General features: G+C 37.1%; 1 protein-coding gene across 6 annotated transcripts in view; it reads right to left on the bottom strand.

The window, feature by feature from the left end:
• SPIRE1 (spire type actin nucleation factor 1) overlaps positions 1-22,939 on the bottom strand; it is a 211,802-nt gene that overhangs the window by 113,896 nt on the left and 74,967 nt on the right. For all 6 annotated transcript variants that reach the window (XM_027576299.1, XM_027576300.1, XM_027576303.1 and 3 more), the window contains one exon: positions 11,711-11,944. In XM_027576299.1, coding sequence (XP_027432100.1) covers positions 11,711-11,944 — 234 coding nt within the window. The remainder of the gene's footprint in view (positions 1-11,710; positions 11,945-22,939) is intronic.

The following is a 22,939-nucleotide window of genomic DNA, read 5'->3' as shown; positions in this document are numbered from 1 at the left end:
AAAAGCTGGGTATGCAAATTTTTGGGCTGTGCAGGGGGTCAATGTCCCTAACCTCTGCATTGTTCAAGGGTCAACTGTTTATCAAAAGAATAGAAAACCAGTGTTCAAACAAAAGCTTGTGTATCAATGTTCATACCAGCAACTATTCATAGTAGCCAAAGGTGGAAACAATTCAAATATTCTGAACTAATACTTGGAAAAACAAAATGTGGTGGTATATACATACAGTGAAATCTTACTCATTCATAACATGGAATAAAGTACTGACACATACCATAACATGGATGAACCTTAACCCATTATGCTAAAAGCAGCCAGACACAAAAGGTCATATATTGTATGATTCCATTTATATGAAATTCCCAGAATACACAAATCCACAAAGTCAAAAAGCTGATTAGTGGTTGCCAGGGGCTGAACAACAAGGGATAAGAAGTGATGAGTATGGGGTTTCCATTTGAGGTGATAAAAAAGCTCTGGAACTAGATAATGATTATGGTTGAACAATATTGTGAATGTACTTAATGCCACTAAATTGTACACTTTAAAATAATTTAAATGATAAGTTGTATGTGTATTTTACCACAATTTAAAATATGTTTTAAAAACTTAACAAAGAATAATAAAATTCCACAAAGTCTCCATTGAGACAGAGGGAGAAACAGTCCCACAGAGGAGAAATAATCCAAGTGGTTATTTCAGTGTCTATGAACTGCTTGATATTTATTTTGTTCTTTTTTCCTGAATTGCATCATTTCATTTAATCCTTACAACAATCCAACTGATATGGAAACTGAGATTTAGAATAGCTGAGTTAATTTACCCAAATCACACAGCTAGGCAGAACTGGAGTTGAACCCAAGCAGTCTACCTCTAGATCTAAGCCAAGCTCTTATGCACTCTACTCTAGAATGAATGTATATTACTTTTATATTAAAGAAAGTCATGTTTTTCAAGTATTTAACCATACAGCATGGTATACAGTAAGCATACAACAAAACCGTCTTTTACAGTTACCAAAAAAAAAGGGGGGACAATATGGGGGAAGAGGAACAATTAGGCAGGAGTGGGGTTCTGACCCATATGTATCAACACGAGGTTATATGACCTTAGACAATTTATTTGACGTTGTTAGATTTCAGTTTATTTCAAGAGAGGATGGACTATGTTATCCCTTACTTAACCTAACTGCCATTGTTCTATAAATAATTTTTAAGGTTAATTTTAAATGCCACCGAAAGGCTGATGGACTCCCCAACTCCTACTCTAGGCCACTCCTGATACCTGTTAACCAGAAAAAGAGCTATTTTACTTCTATTCTTTTTAAAAAATATATTTATTTGAGAGAGAGAGTATGCATGCAAGAGAGAAAGCACAATCAGGGGGTGGGGGCAGCGGGAGATGGAGCAGCATACTCCCCACTGAGCCAGGAGCCCGATGCAGGGCTCAACCCCATGACCCTGAGATCAAGACCTGAGCCAAAGGCAGATGCTTAACCGACTGAGCCACCCAGATGCCCCTATTTTACCTTTATTCTTGAAAGATATTTCCTAGGTGAAAGAATTTTAGGTTCTATTTCAGAACTTTGAAGATATCATTCCATTATGTCTTCCAGCTTCTGCTGTTTCTATTGAGAAGTCAGTGCAGTCTAATTTTTCCTCTAAGATTTTAGATTTTCTGTTTGTGATTTTTGGCAGTTTAACTACAAGGAAACTAAGTTATTTTCATATTATTTTACATGCTCTTGATTTGTGGGGCTTCTTGAATTGGTGGCATAGTATTTTCCATGGTTTTGGAAAATTCCTAGTTTGTATTAACTAATATGTATTAACTACATCAGTTATTACCTTCATATGTATTAATTCTTAGTATTCAAATATTTCTTCCATCCTCCCTTTTCCTTGCCCTCCTTTTAGGATTTTAATTAAATGTACTGCCTTTGTATCTGACCCTTTTTTTTAATTTCTTTTTTTTAAAGATTTTATTTATTTATTTGAGAGAGAGAATGAGAGAGAGAGAGAGCACATGAGAGGGGGGAGGGTCAGAGGGAGAAGTAGACTCCCCACCGAGCAGGGAGCCTGATGCGGGACTCGATCCTGGGACTCCAGGATCATGACCTGAGCCGAAGGCAGTCGCTTAACCAACTGAGCCACCCAGGTGCCCTGTATCTGACCCTTTATTCTGTACTCTATTCTTTTTGTGTCTCTATACTTCATTTTCAGTATTTTCTACTGATGATACTCCATTTCATTCTTTTTCTCTTCAGCTCTGTCTAGTCTATTCACTAAACTTTTATTTCAGTTACTTTATTTTTTTGGTTCTAAATTTCCATTTGGTTCTTTTTATATGTTTTCCAGTTTTCTGCTCAAAGTTTCAATCCTGACTCTTGGAATCTTGAACATAAATTAAAAGTCAATCTGACAACTCTATTATCTGGATTCCCTGTATAGAATCATTAATACTATTGCTAGAATCCAAATAAATTTTCTGAAGTTTTCATTAAACACATAAGACCTTGTTATATATTTTCAACAAAACTTGAAAATATCTGCAAACTTTGTCTAGATAGATGTGATTAGAAAAAAAAGACAACCTACAATACTTTCTAACATTTTGAAACATTTTCATTTTTTTGTCAAATAAGTTAGCATCTGTATTTTTGAATGCACCAACTAGGAGAAAAAATTTTATTTATTTTTTAAGTAGGCTCCATGCCCAGCTTGGAGCTTGAACTCACAACCCTGAGATCAAGACCTAAGCTGAGATCAAGAGTTGGACACTTAACTGACTGAGCCACCCAGGCGCTATGAAAAAATTTTATTTGATATCACATCAAAGATGTATGCCAGTAACTCAGAAATTCTATATATTATCCACCGATTTTTTTACCCTAATTAGTATCAAAATACTATACAGACTAACAATTAACTGAGAATAGAGTTTTTGCTTAAATTCTATATTCCAAAGCATTTAGCAATCCATCACCATTTGCTTAGAAACATTTAATTGCAATGTTTGTAAACTCAATCATCCCAGAAAAGAAAATGGCATAATCAAAATGGTATCTTCTCAAATGTTTAGAATTTATCACATTACAGTCCTTTGTTGATAATATTAGACTACAGGATTTCCCCATAATTTATTGTCAACTGTTGAAATACAAATGTTTTTAAAAATGTTCAGTTCACAAAGCTTAGAATTTTATTTGCAAAACCTAAGTAAAATATCATTTTAAACTATAACTAAAATGTTTTGCCCAATGAATGTAATCATATATTTATCATAAGAAATCAACAACTAAACAAAGAAAAAACTGTATAAAAAACATCTTCACTAAATTTAGCATCATATAGTTAGAAAAAGTTACTAAATTTTTGCCTAAATCAGAAAAAACAAATTAGTATGTTCCCAGCAAATTTCAAAACTTAAGGAACACAACATTCTGAAGTACAGAGAACTGCAGTTTCCTTCCTTGGAGTCTTTCTAATTTGACTGATGAACACTGTTCACCCAACTAACCCATATTCACAGGATCTTAATTCAGTAATGACAAGCTCAAACAAACATTTTGCCTTCACTTGTATATGCTCCATTAAACCTATGCCACCTTCATACATAAATGAAAATAATAGATTGATCCTGTATCAGCTATTTGTTTTTTTTTTAAGAAATTTATTTATTTGAGAGAGTGAGAGAGAATGTGAGCAAGAGTAAGTGCAGGGAGGGCCAGAGGGAGAGAGAAACTTTAGCAGATTCCCCCCTGAGCACAGAGCCCAACTTGGGGCTCCATCTCATGACCCTCAGATCATGACCTGAGTTGAAACCAAAAGTCAGTTTCTTAACCAACTGTGCCACCCAAGCACCCCTGTATCAGCTATTTGTAATACATGTACATTGTTTAAATGAAGACAAACTGCACTGGGCTAACCTAGTTTGGCATAATAAAATTAAATTCATAAAGCTTGTTTCTATTTTAAATCACATTCTACAGTACTATTCTTTTCTTAAACTTTTCCCCTGAGGAGTTTTCAAAATTGTATGCAAATTCTGACATTACACGGCAAACGAAAAACCTGCTAGCTTTTTATAAGCAGGGCTTATTGTGTGTAAACTTTATGCTTATATTTGCAGAAACATGCCACATTTTGTTTTAAATTATGAATTAACACTGAAAGCATAACTTGTAAGACTACTCATGGCCAATAACATACTTAATATACTAAAATTTTAAAATCTTTATTATATAAATGGTAAACAATAAGAGGAATGGAATTTCTGAAGCTAAATGGTTTACCCTGAATCACAACACCAAATATACTATTTCAAATTACCAGTTTCTTTCATTCTTTATCCATATATCACTATATGCAGAACTTCATGGTCTCTTTTCTATTTTAAAGCAGAAATTTTCCATATTGCTAAATAACTCAGAGCATTATAATTTTAGAGACTATGTAACAGTCCATCTAGTTGGTAATCATTTCTTTGCCATTTATTTCATTTTAGAATAGTGTAAATAATGCTGCAAAACACATCTTCAATGTATCCATGTAACATTTTCTTCTTTTAAAAGTTATCTCTTTGTACAGACTCTTAACTATGGAGAACAAACTGATGGTTACCAGATTAGGTGGGTGGGGGTATGGGTGAAAATAGATAATGGGGATTAAGGAGTGCACTTGTTGTTATGAGCAGATGTTGTATGGAAGTGTTGAATCACTATACTGTACACCTGAAACTAATATTACAATGTATGTTAACTAAATGGAATTTAAGTAAAAACTTTAACAAATAATTGTTTTGTACAAAGAACAGATAGGTAGTTGGCAGAGGTAGGGGTGTGTGGGGGGCATGGGCAATATGGGTGAAGGAAGTCAAAAGACACAAACTTACCATTATAAAATAAGTCCTGAGGATGTAATATACAGCATAGTGACCATAGTTAATAATACTGTATTGTACATTTGAAAGTTGCTGAAAGAGTAAATTTTAAAAGTTCTCATCACAGGAAAAAAAATGTGTAACTATGTATGCTGATGGATGTTAACTAGACTTATTATGAAAATCATTTTACAATATATACATATTTCAAATCATTAAGTTGTACACCTAAAACTAACATAATATGTCAATTATATCTCAATTTAAAAATTTTCTTTTTCTTTCTTTCTTTTTTTTTTTTTACTGGCTGCTTGGAGTTTTTTTTCCACTTGGTGCAAGGTACACAGTTACAAGGTATCAGGAAAGTTTGTGGCTTGGATAATAAAAGAGTGGGGTTCTATCAACTTCTTTTTTGGTGTTTTGCTATATTGATACAAAAGAGCCCAACTGCTTCTGCTTGCTGCAACCTACCTAGTCTAATGGGAGGGGAGGGGAGGGGTGGGGTTCTGATGAGCCTAGTGCCTTTTGAAGCCTGGTGTTGGCCACTCAAGATTGGAGCCCAGTGTTGGCTTTGCCAGGCTGGCCACCAGGCTGCTTCCTCATGGCTTCCAGAGCTAAATCACAGGTGATTGTCCTGCTGGAGGCCTGGGAAGAGTCCAAGGATTCTGGGGACTCCAACACTGTAGCCATGAACGGAGAGTAGACTTGTGGGAAAAGAAGCTTGCCTACCAGTGACCAGGTTGGCCTTGGGGAGACCTGTGTGAGGAATGCCTTCCACAGGACAGTCTGCACTTCTGCTGGAACTGTTACTGGAAGTGGAACCCAGGTGGTGCCAGTAATAGTCATGGGTGGCCATGAGCAAGAGCCACTGGAGGGGTTGGCTGCCATGGTGTCGCTTGTGGGCTGGTGGAAAACTTGGTAGCGACCCCTTCCATGCCCCGGCATGGGATCACAGGTGGGGGGGATGGGGACACTAGGCCACAAAGCCCATTTGCCGAGGAGACCACCAAAGGCCACTCCATAACCCAAACACACATGGGGTGCACATGCGCAGTTGCATCCGCTTGTATCGGGGTGCCGTGCTACTAAAAACTTACCTCTTTGAGAAATTTCTATCATTGGTATTACTATCACAAAGGATTATTCTGGACACTTTTACATATTTTAATTTTTTATATGAAAAAACTTCAAAACAAAACTAGGTGAATCTTATATGAATTGGCATGTACCCATCACCCAATTTTAATAAATGATCCATTCATGGCCAATCTTAATCTACTTCCTCACCTGCTCAGCCCTACCCACCAGGGTAGCAAATCCCAGATAGCTGAGTTTCATACGTTCTTTAAAAAATAACTACTATTATCGTATTAAAAATATGAGTAATTTCTGCAGCGCCTGGCTGGCTTCGTCAGTGGAGTATGCAACTCTTGATCTCAGGGTTGTGAGTTCCAGCCCCACCTTCAGTGTAGAGATTACTTAAAAATAAAAAAAAAATGTATTTTAAGATTTATTTATTTATTTTAGTGGGGAGGGGACAGAGGGAGAGACCCAAGCATACTCCACACTTAGCACTGGGGCTCCATCTCATGACCTTGAGATCAGACCTGAGCCAAAACCAAGAGTCTGACACCTAACCAACTACTCCATCCAGGTGCCCCAAAATTTTACAAAAATATATGAGTAATTTCTAGTATCATCAAGTATAACATAAAAGGCCAAATTTTCCTGATTACCTCAAATATGTACACACATTTTTACAATTTATTTCTTTTAACTGGAATCTGTATAATGTCCACATGCTGCAACTGGATGCTATCTAACAAGTTTCTTTTAATCTAAGTTTTTCTTCTCTCTCCCTCCATTTTTCTTGAATTTATTTATTGAAGAAATTACATGATTTGTCCTACAGAGTTTCCCACAATCTCGATTTTGCAGATTGCATCCTTATGGTGTTATTTAAAATGTTTCTATATCCTCTGGATTTCCTGAAAATTGGTAGTTAGATCTGGAGCCTTGACCAGATTGAAGATCGGGTTTTTTTTGTTTGCTTATTTGGCAAGAATACTTCCTAAGTGATGTAAACTCCCATCAAGGAGGCACATAAAGTCTTTTGGTCTCTTTTGATGACACAATGATTACTGCTATTCTTTCTTTGGAAATAGAATATTACCATTTTGCAATTCCTATCATTCCATTTTCATGTATTAGCTGGAATACTTTTATAAAAAGAAACTTGTACAAAACTAATTGGTTACCCTAAGGTGCTGGTTCGTATGGAAAAGGCAGGATGAATATGCTTTCCATTTACTTGCCAGTTCTTGAAATAAGTTGGTTCCCTAACAACAGCCTCTAAAGGTAACCAATGAGAGTTTTACTATCATTTATGTGTTCATGGAAATCAGAATATTTGGTATGTTTTTTAATCCATTGCAGCTATTATTCTTACTAATGATCAAATTCTTCCATCTTTGACCAATGGGAACCTCTTTGAGTTGGCTTCTGAGTCCTTTTTATACAATTTAGTAACCCTGAGTAGTCTGTTTTCTGGTATAACAGGTTGTTCCGGGCTATTTTACACATTGCATTCCTAGATCTGGAATTAGCCATTCCTCTAAGGAATCCTGGGATTCTTTTAGCGGGGAGTGATACTTAGAGACTCCCCCATTAATGAACATCAGGATGTTCCTAGCCTTTGCTATTATACATTGTGAACAGTTTCAAACATTTTAATATACTGTCAAATTATTTTATATAAGGGCTATGAAAATTTACACTGCAGCTATCAATTATTAAGTGAAAAACTTTACCATTAATTTCAGATATCAACAAAAGTAAATTCTTGCTTGCAAAAGAGTTGCATATGGTATTGCTTTATATGCATTCCCCAATTATTAGGGGGACTGGATTTTATAAGAGCACTAGAATCCACCAGGCTGAGTTCATTGCTTCTCTCTGTGCTCCCTGAGCATCTCATGTACATTTTGGACCACCACTTTGGTATGTTCAGAATGTTCATGAGGGTACTATATCTAGAAGGACATCCTCTACATAACAGACATTGCAAATTTCTATTTATTATAACAATTTTCTTAAAGATGGAAGTAAAGTATCTTGAAGCAGGAATATCTATTGCTAATCGCTAATTTGCACAAGAGTAGTGTACGGGCTAGTATGTTCCTCCACACCTGGTCTATAATACTTATTTCACAGGGGTTCACTTAACCCTAGTTAATCTCAGCAACCTAAGTGTTGATAGAGCACTCTGCACAAAGAAGGTACACTAAATGCTTAATGAATATTTCAAAAGGTAAATGAGTGTGTAAATAAACTGAGAACTTTACATTCATTTCAAATGAAGAACGTTGTTCATATACTATTCTCATTAATTTCAGTCATTTCTCAGACACTTTTTCTAGGTTCTACACTTTTTTTTTTAACTTGTCCTTTCTATCCACTGTTTCAAGTCTTACTCTTTCATCATCCCTAACCCCATCTCTTCGATCTTCCATTCCTGCACACTTCGCACTCCATCATCACCACTTTTTCCTTCACATCTACAATCTTTTCCTTTTGACTCATGTTAATTGAATGAATAGTTTCCAGAATATATTTACAGATAAAAAAGTAATTTTTTAAAAAAGATTTATTTATTTATTATTTGAGAGAAAAAGGCGAGCGACCAAGAGCTCATGCACAGTGGGGAGGGGCAGAAGAAGAGAGAATCTCAAGCAGACTCTCCCTGAGGGCGCTGAGCCTGACTGGGGGGGTGGTGCTCAATCTCACGACCCTGAGATTGTGACTTGAGCCAAAATCAAGAGTTGAACACTTAACCAACTGAGCCACCCAGGCATCCCAAGAAAATAATTTTTTAAAATGATCTTTCCTTAATGCTTCTTGAAAGTATTACTTGGTTATATATGTTTCTCAAAAAAATACTTAAAGGAAAATGTTTTAGGTGTTATATTTTTAAGAGAAGAACATATTTCTATCTCTGACATAAATTTGTGACTACAATTCATTCTGATTTATATGCAATGGCAAAAAGCCGTGAAATGAGTCATAAAACATTATATGTATGTGTTTATGCTTTATTTGTTTATATTGTTTTTCTCCATTTCAATTAAAAGCTGTAAAGGTAGGGACCATTTGTATGTTGTTTGGTACTATGTCCCTAGCACCTAGAAAAATGCCTGGCATATAGTAAGCGCTATTAAATTTTTATTCATGATAAGAACTATATTAGATACTTTATATTGATTATATTATCTAATTTCATATGCAAAAATTCAATCAGGCAGATATTGTTCTCACTTTACAAAAGAATAAGGATCATAGGATTAAATAATCCAGGGCAACAACAGTTGGTACAAAAATGGCAAAACCAGGCCTACCAGAGTATAAGCCTCTGAATTTGACCACCATGTACCCTTCTTCTTCTCCCTTACTCCGTCCTGCGAAGCTGGAGAAGGTTCTCTGAGCCTTAGTTCTTCCATGTGTAAAATGGGTATAAAAATGCCTTCCCAATCTACCTCACAGTGTTACCATAAGGCTCAGAGAACAACAAATGTGAGACACTTTTCAAATAATATCATGTTAAAACATAAATTAAAAATATTAGTGGAATAAGAATGACTATTCAGGGCAGAAGTTACACACTAAAGACGTCTTGTTCACTAAGAAATAAAAACAAGCTATCTCCAAGTTCCTAAATATTCTATTATTTATATTATTCAAATGTAGTTTCATATTTCCACTTCAAACAAGGAGAAAGCAGCTATATTCCTTCAGTTAATTCTTGTCTTCTCTTCCAACAAGAAGTCAGTTTACTAACTGAAGATTTCAACCCACTAATCAAACCACAACTATATATATCCCTATATGGCCATGAATAATGGGTTTTATGATATGTAAACACCCTTTTAATTATTTTTCATATTATGAAAGTAGAGAGATAGGTAGGAGTCCAGACGTAGTAGCTCAAATTAAAAAATAATAAAATGAAATGAAAGTTACCAGTTCAAACTGATGACTGTCCAAGAATTTTTGTTTTATAAGTTAACATATTCAATGTCATTGAATAAGAATTGTAAGATTCCAATAAATCTCTAGCCCTCATCTATATCTGTAGCATAAGAGAACAATCTGGCTATGACATCTATCATTCTACTGGTCAGGTGGGTATTCTCCTCTTTATTCACCACCTCCCTGTTCACTGCCCCCTACATACTCCCTACCAAAAAACTTTTTAAAGACATAAGTAGGTTTATGTCTAAATGGAAAATCTTTTACTTTTCACTTTTATCATTATCATTGGTCTACAATGGAACAAATAAGTCATTTGTGGACTGTAGAAAGTTTTATCTTGCCTTAAATGTAGATATATTTCAAAATATTCTTTAACATCTAGAAAATATAAAATGAATAAAATGTGTGAAATTCCAATTTGTACATATATGAGGATTTTACCTGCATACACTGTTGATTTAAAAAGTACTGCAAGTATTAAAAGAGCTGAAGAATGTATCTGAATTTCATAAGCATCATAACTGTAGAGTCCTGTTCTAGAGTTCTCAGGAAATTTATTATCTAAGAAGGGACAAGATGCAGGGTATGCTGTAGTACACCTGAAAAGTACTGTCTTCAAGTTTCCTCTCTATTCCTGTCTCTGGGATGCTTTTAAAAAAGCTGGAAAATAAGTGATATATAACCAATACTGCTTACAGAATCTAGTAAACATCATATGTAAATAACTCTAAACAGAATGCTCTTTTAAGACTAAGGTGACAAATCTTAATTTTAATCTCTGTGGATTTAGCATTATGTCCTTCAAGTACACAGAAAGTTTAAGGAGAAAATTTCAATTCAAGCTATAAAACTCATTTCATTACATATAAATTTCACTAAGTAGGTCAAGAAAACAAGCTAAGACAATCAGCTGTGATATTTCAGATGCAGAATATTCATATAAATTAGTGGATCACAGTTGTTATTTACTCCATAAAAAGGAAAATGCAGAAGTCAACTGAAGACATCATGCTCAGTTAAGTTGTTGTAGAATATGTAATATTAAGGAGTATATAATATCTAAAAGTGGTTTTTTGAGAGTTATAATTCAATCACAAATGGCTATGTTGAGGTTATGAAAAATCACAAAACCAGGAATATTTTAGTTCCTTATTCTTTTCACTAATAGCTGAAGATCTATGAACTATTATCAAATGTTGAATTCCCATTTACTTTTTTTTCAGTTTGTAACTTATTTTTTCCCATATGCTTTTTTTTAAAGTTTTTATTTAAAATCCACTTAGTTAACATACAGTGTATACTAGTTTCAGGTGTACAATTTAGTGATTCAACTCTTTCATACAACACCTGGTGCTCATCACAACACCTGCACTCCTCAATTCCCATCACCTATTTTCACCCCCCCCACCCCCTTCCCTCTGGTAACCACCAGTTTGTTCTCTACAATTAAAAGTCTAAAGTGAACACGACATCAAAAACTAATGATGTAATGTACGGTGATTAACATAACATAATAAAATAAAAAAAGTCTAAAGTGAAATAAAAACTCTTAAAAAAAAAGTACTGGGGCGCCTGGGTGGTTCAGTTGGTTAAGCATCTGCCTTCAGTTCAGGTCATGATCCCAGGGTCCTGGAATCGAGCCACTCTTCAGGCTCCCTGCTCAGTGGGAAGCCTGCTTCTCCCTCTCCCACTCCCTCTGCTTGTGTTCCCTCTCACTGTGTGTCTCTCTCTCTGTCAAAATAAATAAATAAAATCTTAAAAAAAAAACAAAAAACAAGTACTATGTCAATTGCCTCTTTACCTTCATGACATCTCTATATGACCGGATGGCTGAGACTTTTCTCTTTTCATCTTCTTCATCTTCCAGGCCTTCATCTGCAGCCTCATAGCCTTCATCGTTACTGCCATCAGCTTCCACAGTATTGGCCATGTGATCAATGAGCTGCTCCAAGGGGGGGCTTAACTCCCTTTCTTCATTCTCCTTCAAACCATAGTCCAGTGCTTTATAAATAACAATTCCCAGAGATTCAATAACCTAGGGACATTAAAGAAGGTGATTAAAGGAGATGACTAAACAGCTTTACAGAACTAAATGTAAGACATAAAATAGTATGACACTTAAGCCAGGTTTAATCTATTCCATTTCAGAAACAGGTGACAAATTAGCTTTGAGGAGGTATTTAAAAGTCTCACCTATGCATTAAAACAAAAAAATCCCAGGTGGAAATTTTTGGGTGATTTCTTCAAACCAGTATATACATGAACTCTTTTTGTTTTCTTAGATTAATACTATATACTAAAATCTATATTATCCATTCATATAAAATACTAACCACATTAATTTTCCAAGTTTCCAAAAGATATTTCTGAGATCAGATAGAGCTATCAAAGAACTCTTACACCGGTGTTTATCAAAGTCGATTTCAAAGAAATACCAGGGATCTGAGAGACTGAAAACTCAGTTACTAGTAGCAACTAACTTAAGCTTAAGCAACAACAAATAAATCTACTTATATATAGATACACACTGCTCACTGAGTTCCATTTAATTATTGGAAACATATCTCTCATGTGATGCAAACAAATGAAAGACTTTTTCAAACTCTGATTACAATGTGGTGCATAGATAATCCTCCCTACCCCCACAACTCCACCAATAGTACCTCATGAAATATGAACCTGATTTAGGAACACCGGGTATATATCACTGTCTAGTATCCCCCTCACAAATGCTCCAGACTTTTGCCAATATAGGGAATTCTACTTTATTCCTCAACATAGCCTTTCTTTTCTACTCAGAAAAATCACATATAAACAGCCCTTCTGTTTTATTTTGCAATGTTAATGGCTCATTTCACCTTAACTATTTTGTGGGGAAGAACACAGGCAATGAAGCCAAAGATTTAGGATTAAATGCTGACTTTTGGGGTGCCTGGGTGGCTCAGTCAGTTAAGTGTCTGCCTTCAGCTCAGGTCATGATCCCTGGGAGCCTGCTCCCTCTTCCTTTGCCCCTCCCTGCCCCCCCCCAGCTCTTGCTCTCTTGCCACCCCCTGGCTATCTCTCTCTCTCTCAAATAAATAAATAAAATCTTTAAAAAAAATAATAAATGCTGACTTTTATCATTAATCATTTAGTATTAAATCCTGACTTTTAGCACTAACCATTTGACTCAGGGCAAATTATTTATGTTAGTCATGATTTTTCTTATCTGTAAAATGAGTGTCAATGATTATCTACATCTCATGAGATTTTAAGACTAAATGACATTCACATGAATGGAAGTACCTAGTATAGTATCTGACTTACAATAGGTAGAGAGGAAATGTTATCTCCCTCTCTTGCCTGCCCCTAGGTCTCTTTTTTCCAATGCTTATTCAGGTCCCCCCCCACCCCCAGTAAACAAACAGATCTATCCTTTTCTTTATCCTACTTATAGCCAATGCTGTCTTTTTCTAAAAAGTTGTTTAGGTGGTATCAAAGAAAAGGAAAAGTCAGAAGTTTTAAAGACAAACACAATAGTTATTGTCATCATATACACTATAGTCCTTAAAAGCATTCAGGGCATTCACTCAAAAAATCTCCACAAACTGGGTGATAGACATTGGGGAGGGTATGTGCTATGGTGAGCGCTGTGAATTGTGCAAGACTGTTGAATCACAGATCTGTATCTCTGAAACAAATAATGCAATATATGTTAAGAAAAAGAAAAGAAGATAGGAGGGGAAGAATGAAGGGGGGGAAATCGGAGGGGAGACAAACCATGGGAGATGATGGACTCTGAAAAACAAACTGAGGGTTCTAGAGGGGAGGGGGTGGGGGGATGGGTTAGCCTGGTGATGAGTATTAAAGAGGGCACGTTCTGCATGGAGCACTGGGTGTTACACACAAACAATGAATCATGGAACACTACATCAAAAACTAATGATGTAATGTACAGTGATTAACATAACAATAAAAATTAACAAAAAAACAAAAAAAAGAAAAAAAAGTGCCCCCCCAAAAATCTCCACAAAATCTGAAATCTGTCTTATCAAGTGAAATAATATTTTCTCAACACAAGTTTCAAAATGAATATAAGACTTAAAAATTCAACTTCTGATTTTTAAACAATACTGGTTTTTTACTATTTCTCACTGAAAATACAGAATATTTTCATTGATTTGTATAGTCTGACTTGGAACTCTAATCCCTACTTTCAAAGTTGAAAGGAAACAAAAGAAAAAATAAACAATCAGGACCACATCAAAATAAAAAGCTTTTGCACTGTGAAGGAAATAATCAACAAAGCAAAAAGACAACCTACTTTAGATATTAGATATTTGCAAATGGGATATCCAATAAGGGGTTAATATCCAAAAGATATAAAGAACTTCTACAACTCCCCATCAAAAAACGGGCAGAGGACCTGAATAGACATTTTCCAAAGAAGACATACAAATGGCCAACAGATACATGAAAAAAATGTTCAATATCACTAATTATCAGGGAAATACAAATCAAACCCACAATGAGATATCACCTGTCAGAATGTCTAAAATAAAAAAGACAAGAAATCACAAGTGTTGGCGAGGATACAGAGAAAAAGGAACCCTCGTGCACTGTTCATAGAATGTAAATTGGTACACCCACTGTGGAAAACTGTATGGAGTTTCATCAGAATATTAAAAATAGAATTACCATACAATCCAGTTATTCCACTCTTGCATACTGACCCAAAGAAAACAAAAACACTAATTCAAAAGGATATATGTACCCTTATTTTTATTGCAGAGTTATGTACAATAGCCAAGATATGGAAGCAACCTAAGTCCACTGATAGACAAATAGAGAAGGAAGATGTGACACACACACACACACACACACACACACACACACACACAGAGAGGAATATTACGCAGTCATAAAAAAGGATGAGATCTTGCCATTCCAACAACATGAATGGACCTAGAGGGTATTAAGCTAAGTGAAATAAATCAGACTGGGAAAGACAAATACTGTATGAGTGCACATATATGTGCAATCTAAAAAACAAAACAAATAAATAAATACAGAGAACAAATTGGTGGTTGCCAGAGGAGAGGGGAATTGGGGGATGGGTACAATGGGTGAAGGTGAATGGGAGATAAAGGCTTCCAGTTATAGAATGAATAAGTCACATAAAAGGCACACCACAGGGGCACCTGGCTGGCTCAGTAGGTGAAGCGTTTGCCTTCCATTCAGGTCACGATCCCAGGGTCCTGGGATCGAGCCCTGTGTCAGGCTCCCTGCTCAGTGGGGAGTCTGTTTCTCCCTCTCCCTCTGCCCCCCCAACTCATGCTCTCTCTGAAATAAATAACATCGTTTTTTAAAAAGGCACAGTATAAGGAATATAGTCAATGATATAATAGTGTTGTGGTGAGCACAGAATAATGTATATACTTGTGGAATCACTATGCTGTACACCTGAAACTAATGTAACATTGTGTATCAACTACACTCAAAGAATAACAAAAGACAGGTGCCTGGGTGGCTCAGTTGGTTGGGCGACTGCCTTCGGCTCGGGTCATGGTCCCGGAGTCCTGGGATTGAGTCCCGCATCGGACTCCCGGCTCGGCAGGGAGCCTGCTTCTCCCTCTGACCTTCTCCCCTCTCATGCTGTTTCTCTCTCTCTCTCAAATAAATAAAATCTTTAAAAAAAATAAAATAAAAAAATAAAAATAAATAAAAAATAAAGAAAGAATAACAAAAGATAACACATAAAATTAACCATCACAAGTTTACCCCTTGTGAATTTGGCACTCATACACATCTCCTTAGCCTCCTTAAAGTCCATTCTAATATCCTATCAGGTCTGCTGCTTCGGGATAGTGGGAAACATAGTAAGACTAGTGAATTCCATGGGCACTGGCCCAATGCTACACTTTATTTCCTATCGAGTTCCTTGATCAGAAGTAATGCTGTGTGGAATACCATGATGGTGAATAAGTCATTCTGTAAATCCATGGATGGTAGTTTTGGCAGAAGCACTGCATGAGGGGAAGGCAAATCCATATCAAAAGTAACTCTTCCAGTAAGAACAAAATGTTGCCCCTTCCATGATGGAAGCAGTGTAATGTAATCAACCTGCCACCAGGTAACTGGCTGATCACCCAGGGAAACAGTGCCATATTAAGGATTTAGTGTTAGTCTCTGGCTTGATGGCAGATTAGGCCCTCAGCAGTGGCTAAAGCTAGGTCAACCTTGGTGAATGGAAATCTATGTTGATAAGCCCCTGCAAAATCGCCATCCCTGCCATTGTAGCCATGTTCACAAGCCCATTGTGTGATGACAGGGTAGCTGGGAAAGGAGGCTGACTGGTGTCCACAGAACCTGTCATTTCATCCACTTGAATATTAAAATACTTCTCTACTGAGGTTACTCTTTGGTGAGTATTCACATGAGACACAAATACCTTTTTTTTTTTCCCCCAGAGAAGTCTATCCACATATCTCTTCCCCAGATTTCCTTGTCACCAATATGCCAATCATATTCCCTCTAAGCAAAGTGCACAACCAGGTGTACTTTTCAAAGTTTTGCCCACTGGGAGGATTTCCCTTCAGCACTCTCCTTCAGGGACATCCCTAAAAGGGGCTACATGTTGCAGCTGTCCACTTTCAGGTGGCACCTGCATATTATGCAGAACCATCTGTAAACCAGGCCCAAGTCTTCTATTCTTCTGTCAACTGATTGTAGAACTCCCCATAAGGAAAATAGGTATAGACTAGGAAAGAAAAGGGAGGATAGCAGAAGTGCATTTGGGCAGTGCTTTCAGGGCCTACTTGCACCCAATCACATACATACCACTCCAAAGGATGATGCAGTGCTGCTATACTCACCCAACTTCATGGCTTGAAGGGTCAGATGATACCCAGTTCATGAAGGGCAACTCAAGTCACACGGTAACTTGGTGGCCCATGGTTAAGTGTTCAGTCTGTACTATGGCCCAGTAGCAGGCCAGGAGCTACTTCTCAAAAGGAGGATAATTATCCACAAAGGATGGCAGGGCTTTGCTCCAAAATCCTAAGGGCCTGCACTGTGATTTGCCTACTGGCGCCTGCCAAAAGCTCCAAACAGTATCTCTATCCACTGCCAATTTAAGCACCATTGGATTTGCTGGATCACATGGCCCACGAGACAGAGCAGCTTGCACAGCAACTTGGACTTGTTGTAGAGCCTTCTCTTGTTCTGGGTCTTCCTCAAAACTAGCAAATTTCTGGGTCATCTGGTATGGGCCAGAGTAATACAATATATTTGCAGGAATATGTTGCCTCCAAAATATAAAGAAGCTACTAGTCATTTTGCCTCTTTTTTGGTTGTGGGGTGGGGTGGGGACTGATGCAACAACTTATCCTTCACCTTAGAAAGGATATCTCCATATGAACCACATCACTGGACCCCTAGAAATTTCACTGAGGTGAAAGTCCCCTGAATTTTTATCAGATTTATTTCCTACCTTCTAAAACACAAATGTCTTACCAATAAATTTAGAGTAGTTGCTACTTCTCACTCACTAGGTCCAACCAGCATAATGTCATCAATGTAATGGACAAGTATGATATCTTAGAAAAGAGAAAGGCAATCAAGATCCCTGTGAACTAAATTATGACAGAGGTCTGGAAAGTTGATACTCCTCTGAGGTAGGACAGTGAAGGTGTACTGCTGGCCTAGCCAGATGAAAGCAAACAGCTTCTGGTGGTCTTATTGACAGGTACAGAGAAAAAGCATTTGTCAGATAACAGCTGCATACTAGGTACCAGGGGATGTGTTAATTTACTCAAGCAATGAAGCCACATCTGGTATAGCAGCTGCAACCGAAGCCACCATCTGGTTAAGCTTACAATAATACAGTGTCATTCTCCATGATCCATTTGTCTTCTGCACAGGCCAAATAGGCAGGCTGATTACAAATGTGGGAATCACCACTCCTACATCTTTCAAGTCCTTGATGATGGCACTAGTCTCTGGAACACCCACCCCCCCAAAATGTGCTATTGATTTTGGTGTACTATTGTTCTAGGTAGAGGCAGTTCTAGTAGCTTCTACTTGGTGTTCCCCACCAAAACAGCTTTACTTCATTCGTCAGGGAATGAATTTGGGGATTCTGCCAACTGCTGAGTATGTCTGTTCCAATTATGCATTCCAGAATTGGAGAATAACTAGATTCAGGATGGGTTCACAAATGCACTGGCCTCTCTGTGAAATGGACCTGAACTACAACCCCATAGATCATCTGACCTCCATAAGCTGGTAGACCACAGTGACATTTTGGGTCTATTAGAATCAGTATCAGTTCAGAGCCAATATCCAGTAGTTCCCAAATAATCTGACTAATTCCTTTCCCCAGGGCAGTGCATCCCCTTTGGGGACGGCTGGAAGAAAAATTAACAATGCAAATTTTTGGCAGTGTAGAGGGGTCCTTCCTCAGCAGGACACATGGCCTCTCCTTCATACAACAGGTTCTGGGTCTGTAAATGACTCAAGTCTGGGAATTGACTGAGGGGTGTCATGACTGTGTTTTTATGATTCAAGTTAGACTCTTGTTCACTTAACCTAGAACTTTTTCTGCTTACACAGGTCAAGTAAGAATTCAGTGGACTTCCTATCTATTTTACTTCTAGGAACACCATGATCAAGTAGCCAATGCCATAGGTCTCTGGGCATCAGACTATTCTGACTGCTGCTTTGACTCTATAATTCATTATGATAACCAGATCAACCCTGCCTGTGGTCACTGAGTACCACCACTTGGCCTCTGCACTCCAGGATCAGTATTTAGGTTCCTCAACTCAGTGACTGCAGTGCCCCTTCTGTAAAGTCTAACCCAAGAAAAATGATCACAGAGCTCTCCAAGGATGCCAGGGCCCCTTATAAATTTGTTTCTCACCGTCATGGTAAAAGGTGTGTCTAGGCAGACATTCCCAGAGTGGGAGAGTAGATCTTAAATGACAAATACACTCTAACATTCTGATCTTCTTCATCATCTTACTATAATTTACCTTTTCAATCTAGTTTTCTTTTATTATTACTCATGCACACTGTCGTCCAACTGTACTGATTCCTTACTCTTTCCTTTATTTGCTCTTTACTTTGTCTCTCTGACATTATTCAGTATTGTTCCTACTTTCTACATGAACTTTCTCCTCTACTTTTGTATGTCCAAATCCTATTCATTTTTCCATCTCTCTGCTCAAAGGAATCTCTTCAATAATGACTTGCTGACCCTGATTAACAGCTGTCAGCTGTTACATCACATTACAGTCTCTACCCACTGTTCTTCCTTGAGGAAAACAATCATTTTTTTCCTTCAAAATCACCATGACATTATCTTGTACCTTTATATGTGGTCACTTCACTTTTTAACTTGGATTATAGTTAATTATGTACATATCTTAATTCCACAAAAAGATTAAGCTCCTTGAAGGCAAAATCCTCTATAATTCATCTCTCTCTTTACATTATTTTATAAATAGCAAAGACTTAACAGTTAATGAATGAATGAACCAAAATATAAATTCTTTCCACTCAGACTTGTATGGTTTAAAGTTGGATATGGAATTGATGGACATAGGCAAATATATCTGTCACTTCAATCTTTCTCATTCCAACAGACCACTATAGTGGTGATCCAGCCCTGTATAGCCTCTGAAACTTTCTAGAGGGTCTTCTCTTAGCTCAAGGATAAACTAAGTCTAACCTGGTTTAAACATCCTAAATCTAGTCACCTTTCCTGATTTAAATCTGAACCATAAAGTAGTTCCATATTTAACCAAACCTCTTGGGAATACAGCATAATAAGGCTGGGCATTATTAGACTCACATGTACACCAGGTGACTCACTACCTCCATGGACTGAGGGAACTTCTAATCTTTTGCTAAAACATATACCCGGTTTTTCAGATAGTCTTGAGCTATGGAATAGGGGTGACCACAGAGCAATAATCAAAGTATAACTGTACCTAGACATACCAGCTTGCCTAGATATATACTTACTTATTCTCATTTTAGAAACTCACTTGCTAAAACCTCTGGAAATGTTAAGAAAACCCATGGGAAACAGCAGTGTCAGATCTAAAATATTCATCTGAATTACCAGTCTCCAGGCAGCTGGAAAATAATCGTTCATGTCCTGTCACATTGGCACCACTCCCCCTCCACCCCTGCCCCAGACACTTCCAGAGACTCTAACATTCAATAAAGCTTACAGGAATTACAGTATAAAACCTTAAAGTTAAATGGAACAAGTGAAGCGCACTAGAAAGTTGTGGTTTTTAAGCCTAACCAACTGATAAAGGGTGGAGAAAAGAAGGCACTGAATAAAACCACGCATTCCAAAATCTGAGGCTGCCACATCATCATGACTAATTACCTCTCAGTGGTGATAGCTGGCCATAAAGCCCTAAAGCTCTGGGGTAAAGAGACACATGAATGGAACTGAGTGTTCTCTGGCCTCTAGACAGCCGTGCCATCACTGAGGGCAGCCTCACTAGAGAACAAGAGCATACCGACCACCACCAGGGTTTCATGTAAAGCACTCAGGGTTGATGTAAGCCCACCGAGCCCACATGCAGTCTTCCTCTTATGCTAACCCACTTCATCTGGCCCTTCTCCACGTTGATTTGTACTTCCTAAAAATATTTGAGTCCATATTTGTCTCCTTTACTAGAATGAAAACTTCTTTAGGACAGGGATCAAGTATGATTCTTCCTCGTATCTGCCGTGGTGCCTAGCACTTTGCTTTAGAGAGTATTTAAAATCTTTGCTAAACACATGTAAGTTATATAATAGCACTAAAGTCTTTAATGCCAAGTCTGATTAAATGGATACAATCTATACAAGGTTGTCAAGCAAGTACCTCAAACAGCAGCTGCTACTGCCTTCACTATCATGCCTCATTGCCGACAGCCCCTCTTCTCCAGCCTAAACATTGAAAACAGTTGCTTCAACTCTTCAGGTCCCTTTGCCAATCAGATGAATGAGATTTCCTTATATTTGTATAACATTTTATTAGGAACATGTTTTCCTTTATTTATCACAATCCTGTGAGGTAGACATTTTCTCCACTTTAAAGATGAGAAAATTTAAAACAGGGTCAATAAACTGTTTAGTATCAGTTAACAAGTAACAAAGCCAGGACTCCAACCGGGCTTTGCTACTTAGGAGCTTCCATATCCAGAATTCTACTGTAACCAAGCTGCACATCCAAGCATCTCCTAGTCTGCCAACATTTGTCCAAAATGTGGCATACAGTATTAAATCCTATTCCACATGTAGTACAATCATCAAAGAACACAAAAGATGGGCATCTTCTTTGTTCTACATCACATACTTCTATAAATACACCCAGTTTTATATTCAGATTTCTGTTAAACCATTAAATTGCTGACATTTTAGGTTTACATTCAACCACAGTGACAAGTAATACACATCACATAATAGCTATCTTTCTATCTTAATAAAATAAGTGAAACATAATTGTAGCTAGTGTTTTTAAAGAGGTTATGTAATCCTGGTAAAAGAGTTTTACATTTATCTCAAATCTATTTTATCTTTGTATTTTGATCAATCTTTTTAGCTTAGGAACATCATTTAAAATCTAGAGTCTACCAGCTAATTCATTTACTATCATTTCTAAACTTATAAAATCTGCCAATGTGGGTATGCCTTCTGAGTCTTCATAAAATTGATTTAAATGTTAAATAGGGTAGTTGCAACTAAGAAGCCCTCAGAACACCAGAGACAGTTTTCTCAGGCTGACATTGATTACAATGCAACCTTTACTGATCTGACACTTCTCTACCTTTCTCACAAAAATATAAAAGATTTAATAAAATTTCCTGCTGCAATCCCTAAATACTAACTATGGCAGCCTCACATCTAGTAAAAGCTATCCAAAGAAAGCACATTTTTCCATTAGTGAATCTAGCTAATGTCCAGTGTACACAGCTCCCTTCCCTTCACTCATTAATTCAGTTGACAGGTATTTACCAAGAGCAGTGTATATAGCAGTAGAAAAGGAATAATGAAAAAACACCTCTGTGAGGTCTCTGGCCTTCACAGAGATTCTGTTTTAGACAAAACATTATAAATAAGTCATACAATTGTGCTTAACATTATAATAAAGAAGAGAGGGTGTTATGAGAATGTATAATAGAGAGCCCTAAGCTAGCTTGAAGATTCGGGAAGCCCTTGTTAAAGCAGTAAGTTTTAAATGGAGATGTGAAAAGCAAGTATAGCTAACCAGAAGAGGGAGTTAGAGTAGAATTCTAGAGAGGAAACAGTGAGTATAAAGGCCTGCAGGTCAAGAATAACAAGGAATGACTGGGGAAGAAAATCCTAATGACAAAGGAAGAGCTAGGTACAGCCTAAGAGGTGGGGAGGGAGGCTTCACACAGAACACAGGGCCTAGTATGAGCTATCTGAAGGACCTGAATCTTCATCACATAAAAGCAAAGGCAGGCCACTGAAGTGATCTTGGAGGGTGGGATGATCTGATCATATTTTATTTTTAAAAGATATCATGCCACAGTAATCAAGACAATGTGGTACTGGCAAAAGAATACAAACAGATCAATGAAACAGAATAAAGCCTAGAAATAGACTCACAAAAATATAGTCAACTGAACTTTGACAAAGGAGCAAAGGCAATTCAATGGAGAAAGGACTGTCTTTTCTTCAAATGGTGCTGGAACTGCAGGACATCCACACGCAAAAATAAAATCTAGACACAGACCTTACAACTTTCCCAAAAATTAACTCAAAAGGGATCATAAACCTGAAAGTTAAATGCAAAATTATAAAACTAAAAGATAACAGGAGAAAAACTAGGTGATCTTGGGCTTGGCAATTTTCTAGATACAACGCCAAAAGCACAATCCATGAAAGAAAAAAATTGATAAAATTAACTTCATTATAATTAAAAAGTTCTGCTCCATGAAAGGCATTGTCCAGAGAATGACACAAGCCCCAAGCTGGGAGAAAATGTTTGCTAAACACATTTCTGATAAAGGACTGG

Source organism: Zalophus californianus, chromosome 14 (assembly GCF_009762305.2).
Source record: "Zalophus californianus isolate mZalCal1 chromosome 14, mZalCal1.pri.v2, whole genome shotgun sequence".
Taxonomy (NCBI): Eukaryota; Metazoa; Chordata; class Mammalia; order Carnivora; family Otariidae; genus Zalophus; species Zalophus californianus.
Note: the sequence above shows the minus strand (reverse complement) of the source record. Positions and strands in the feature narration are given on the sequence as shown.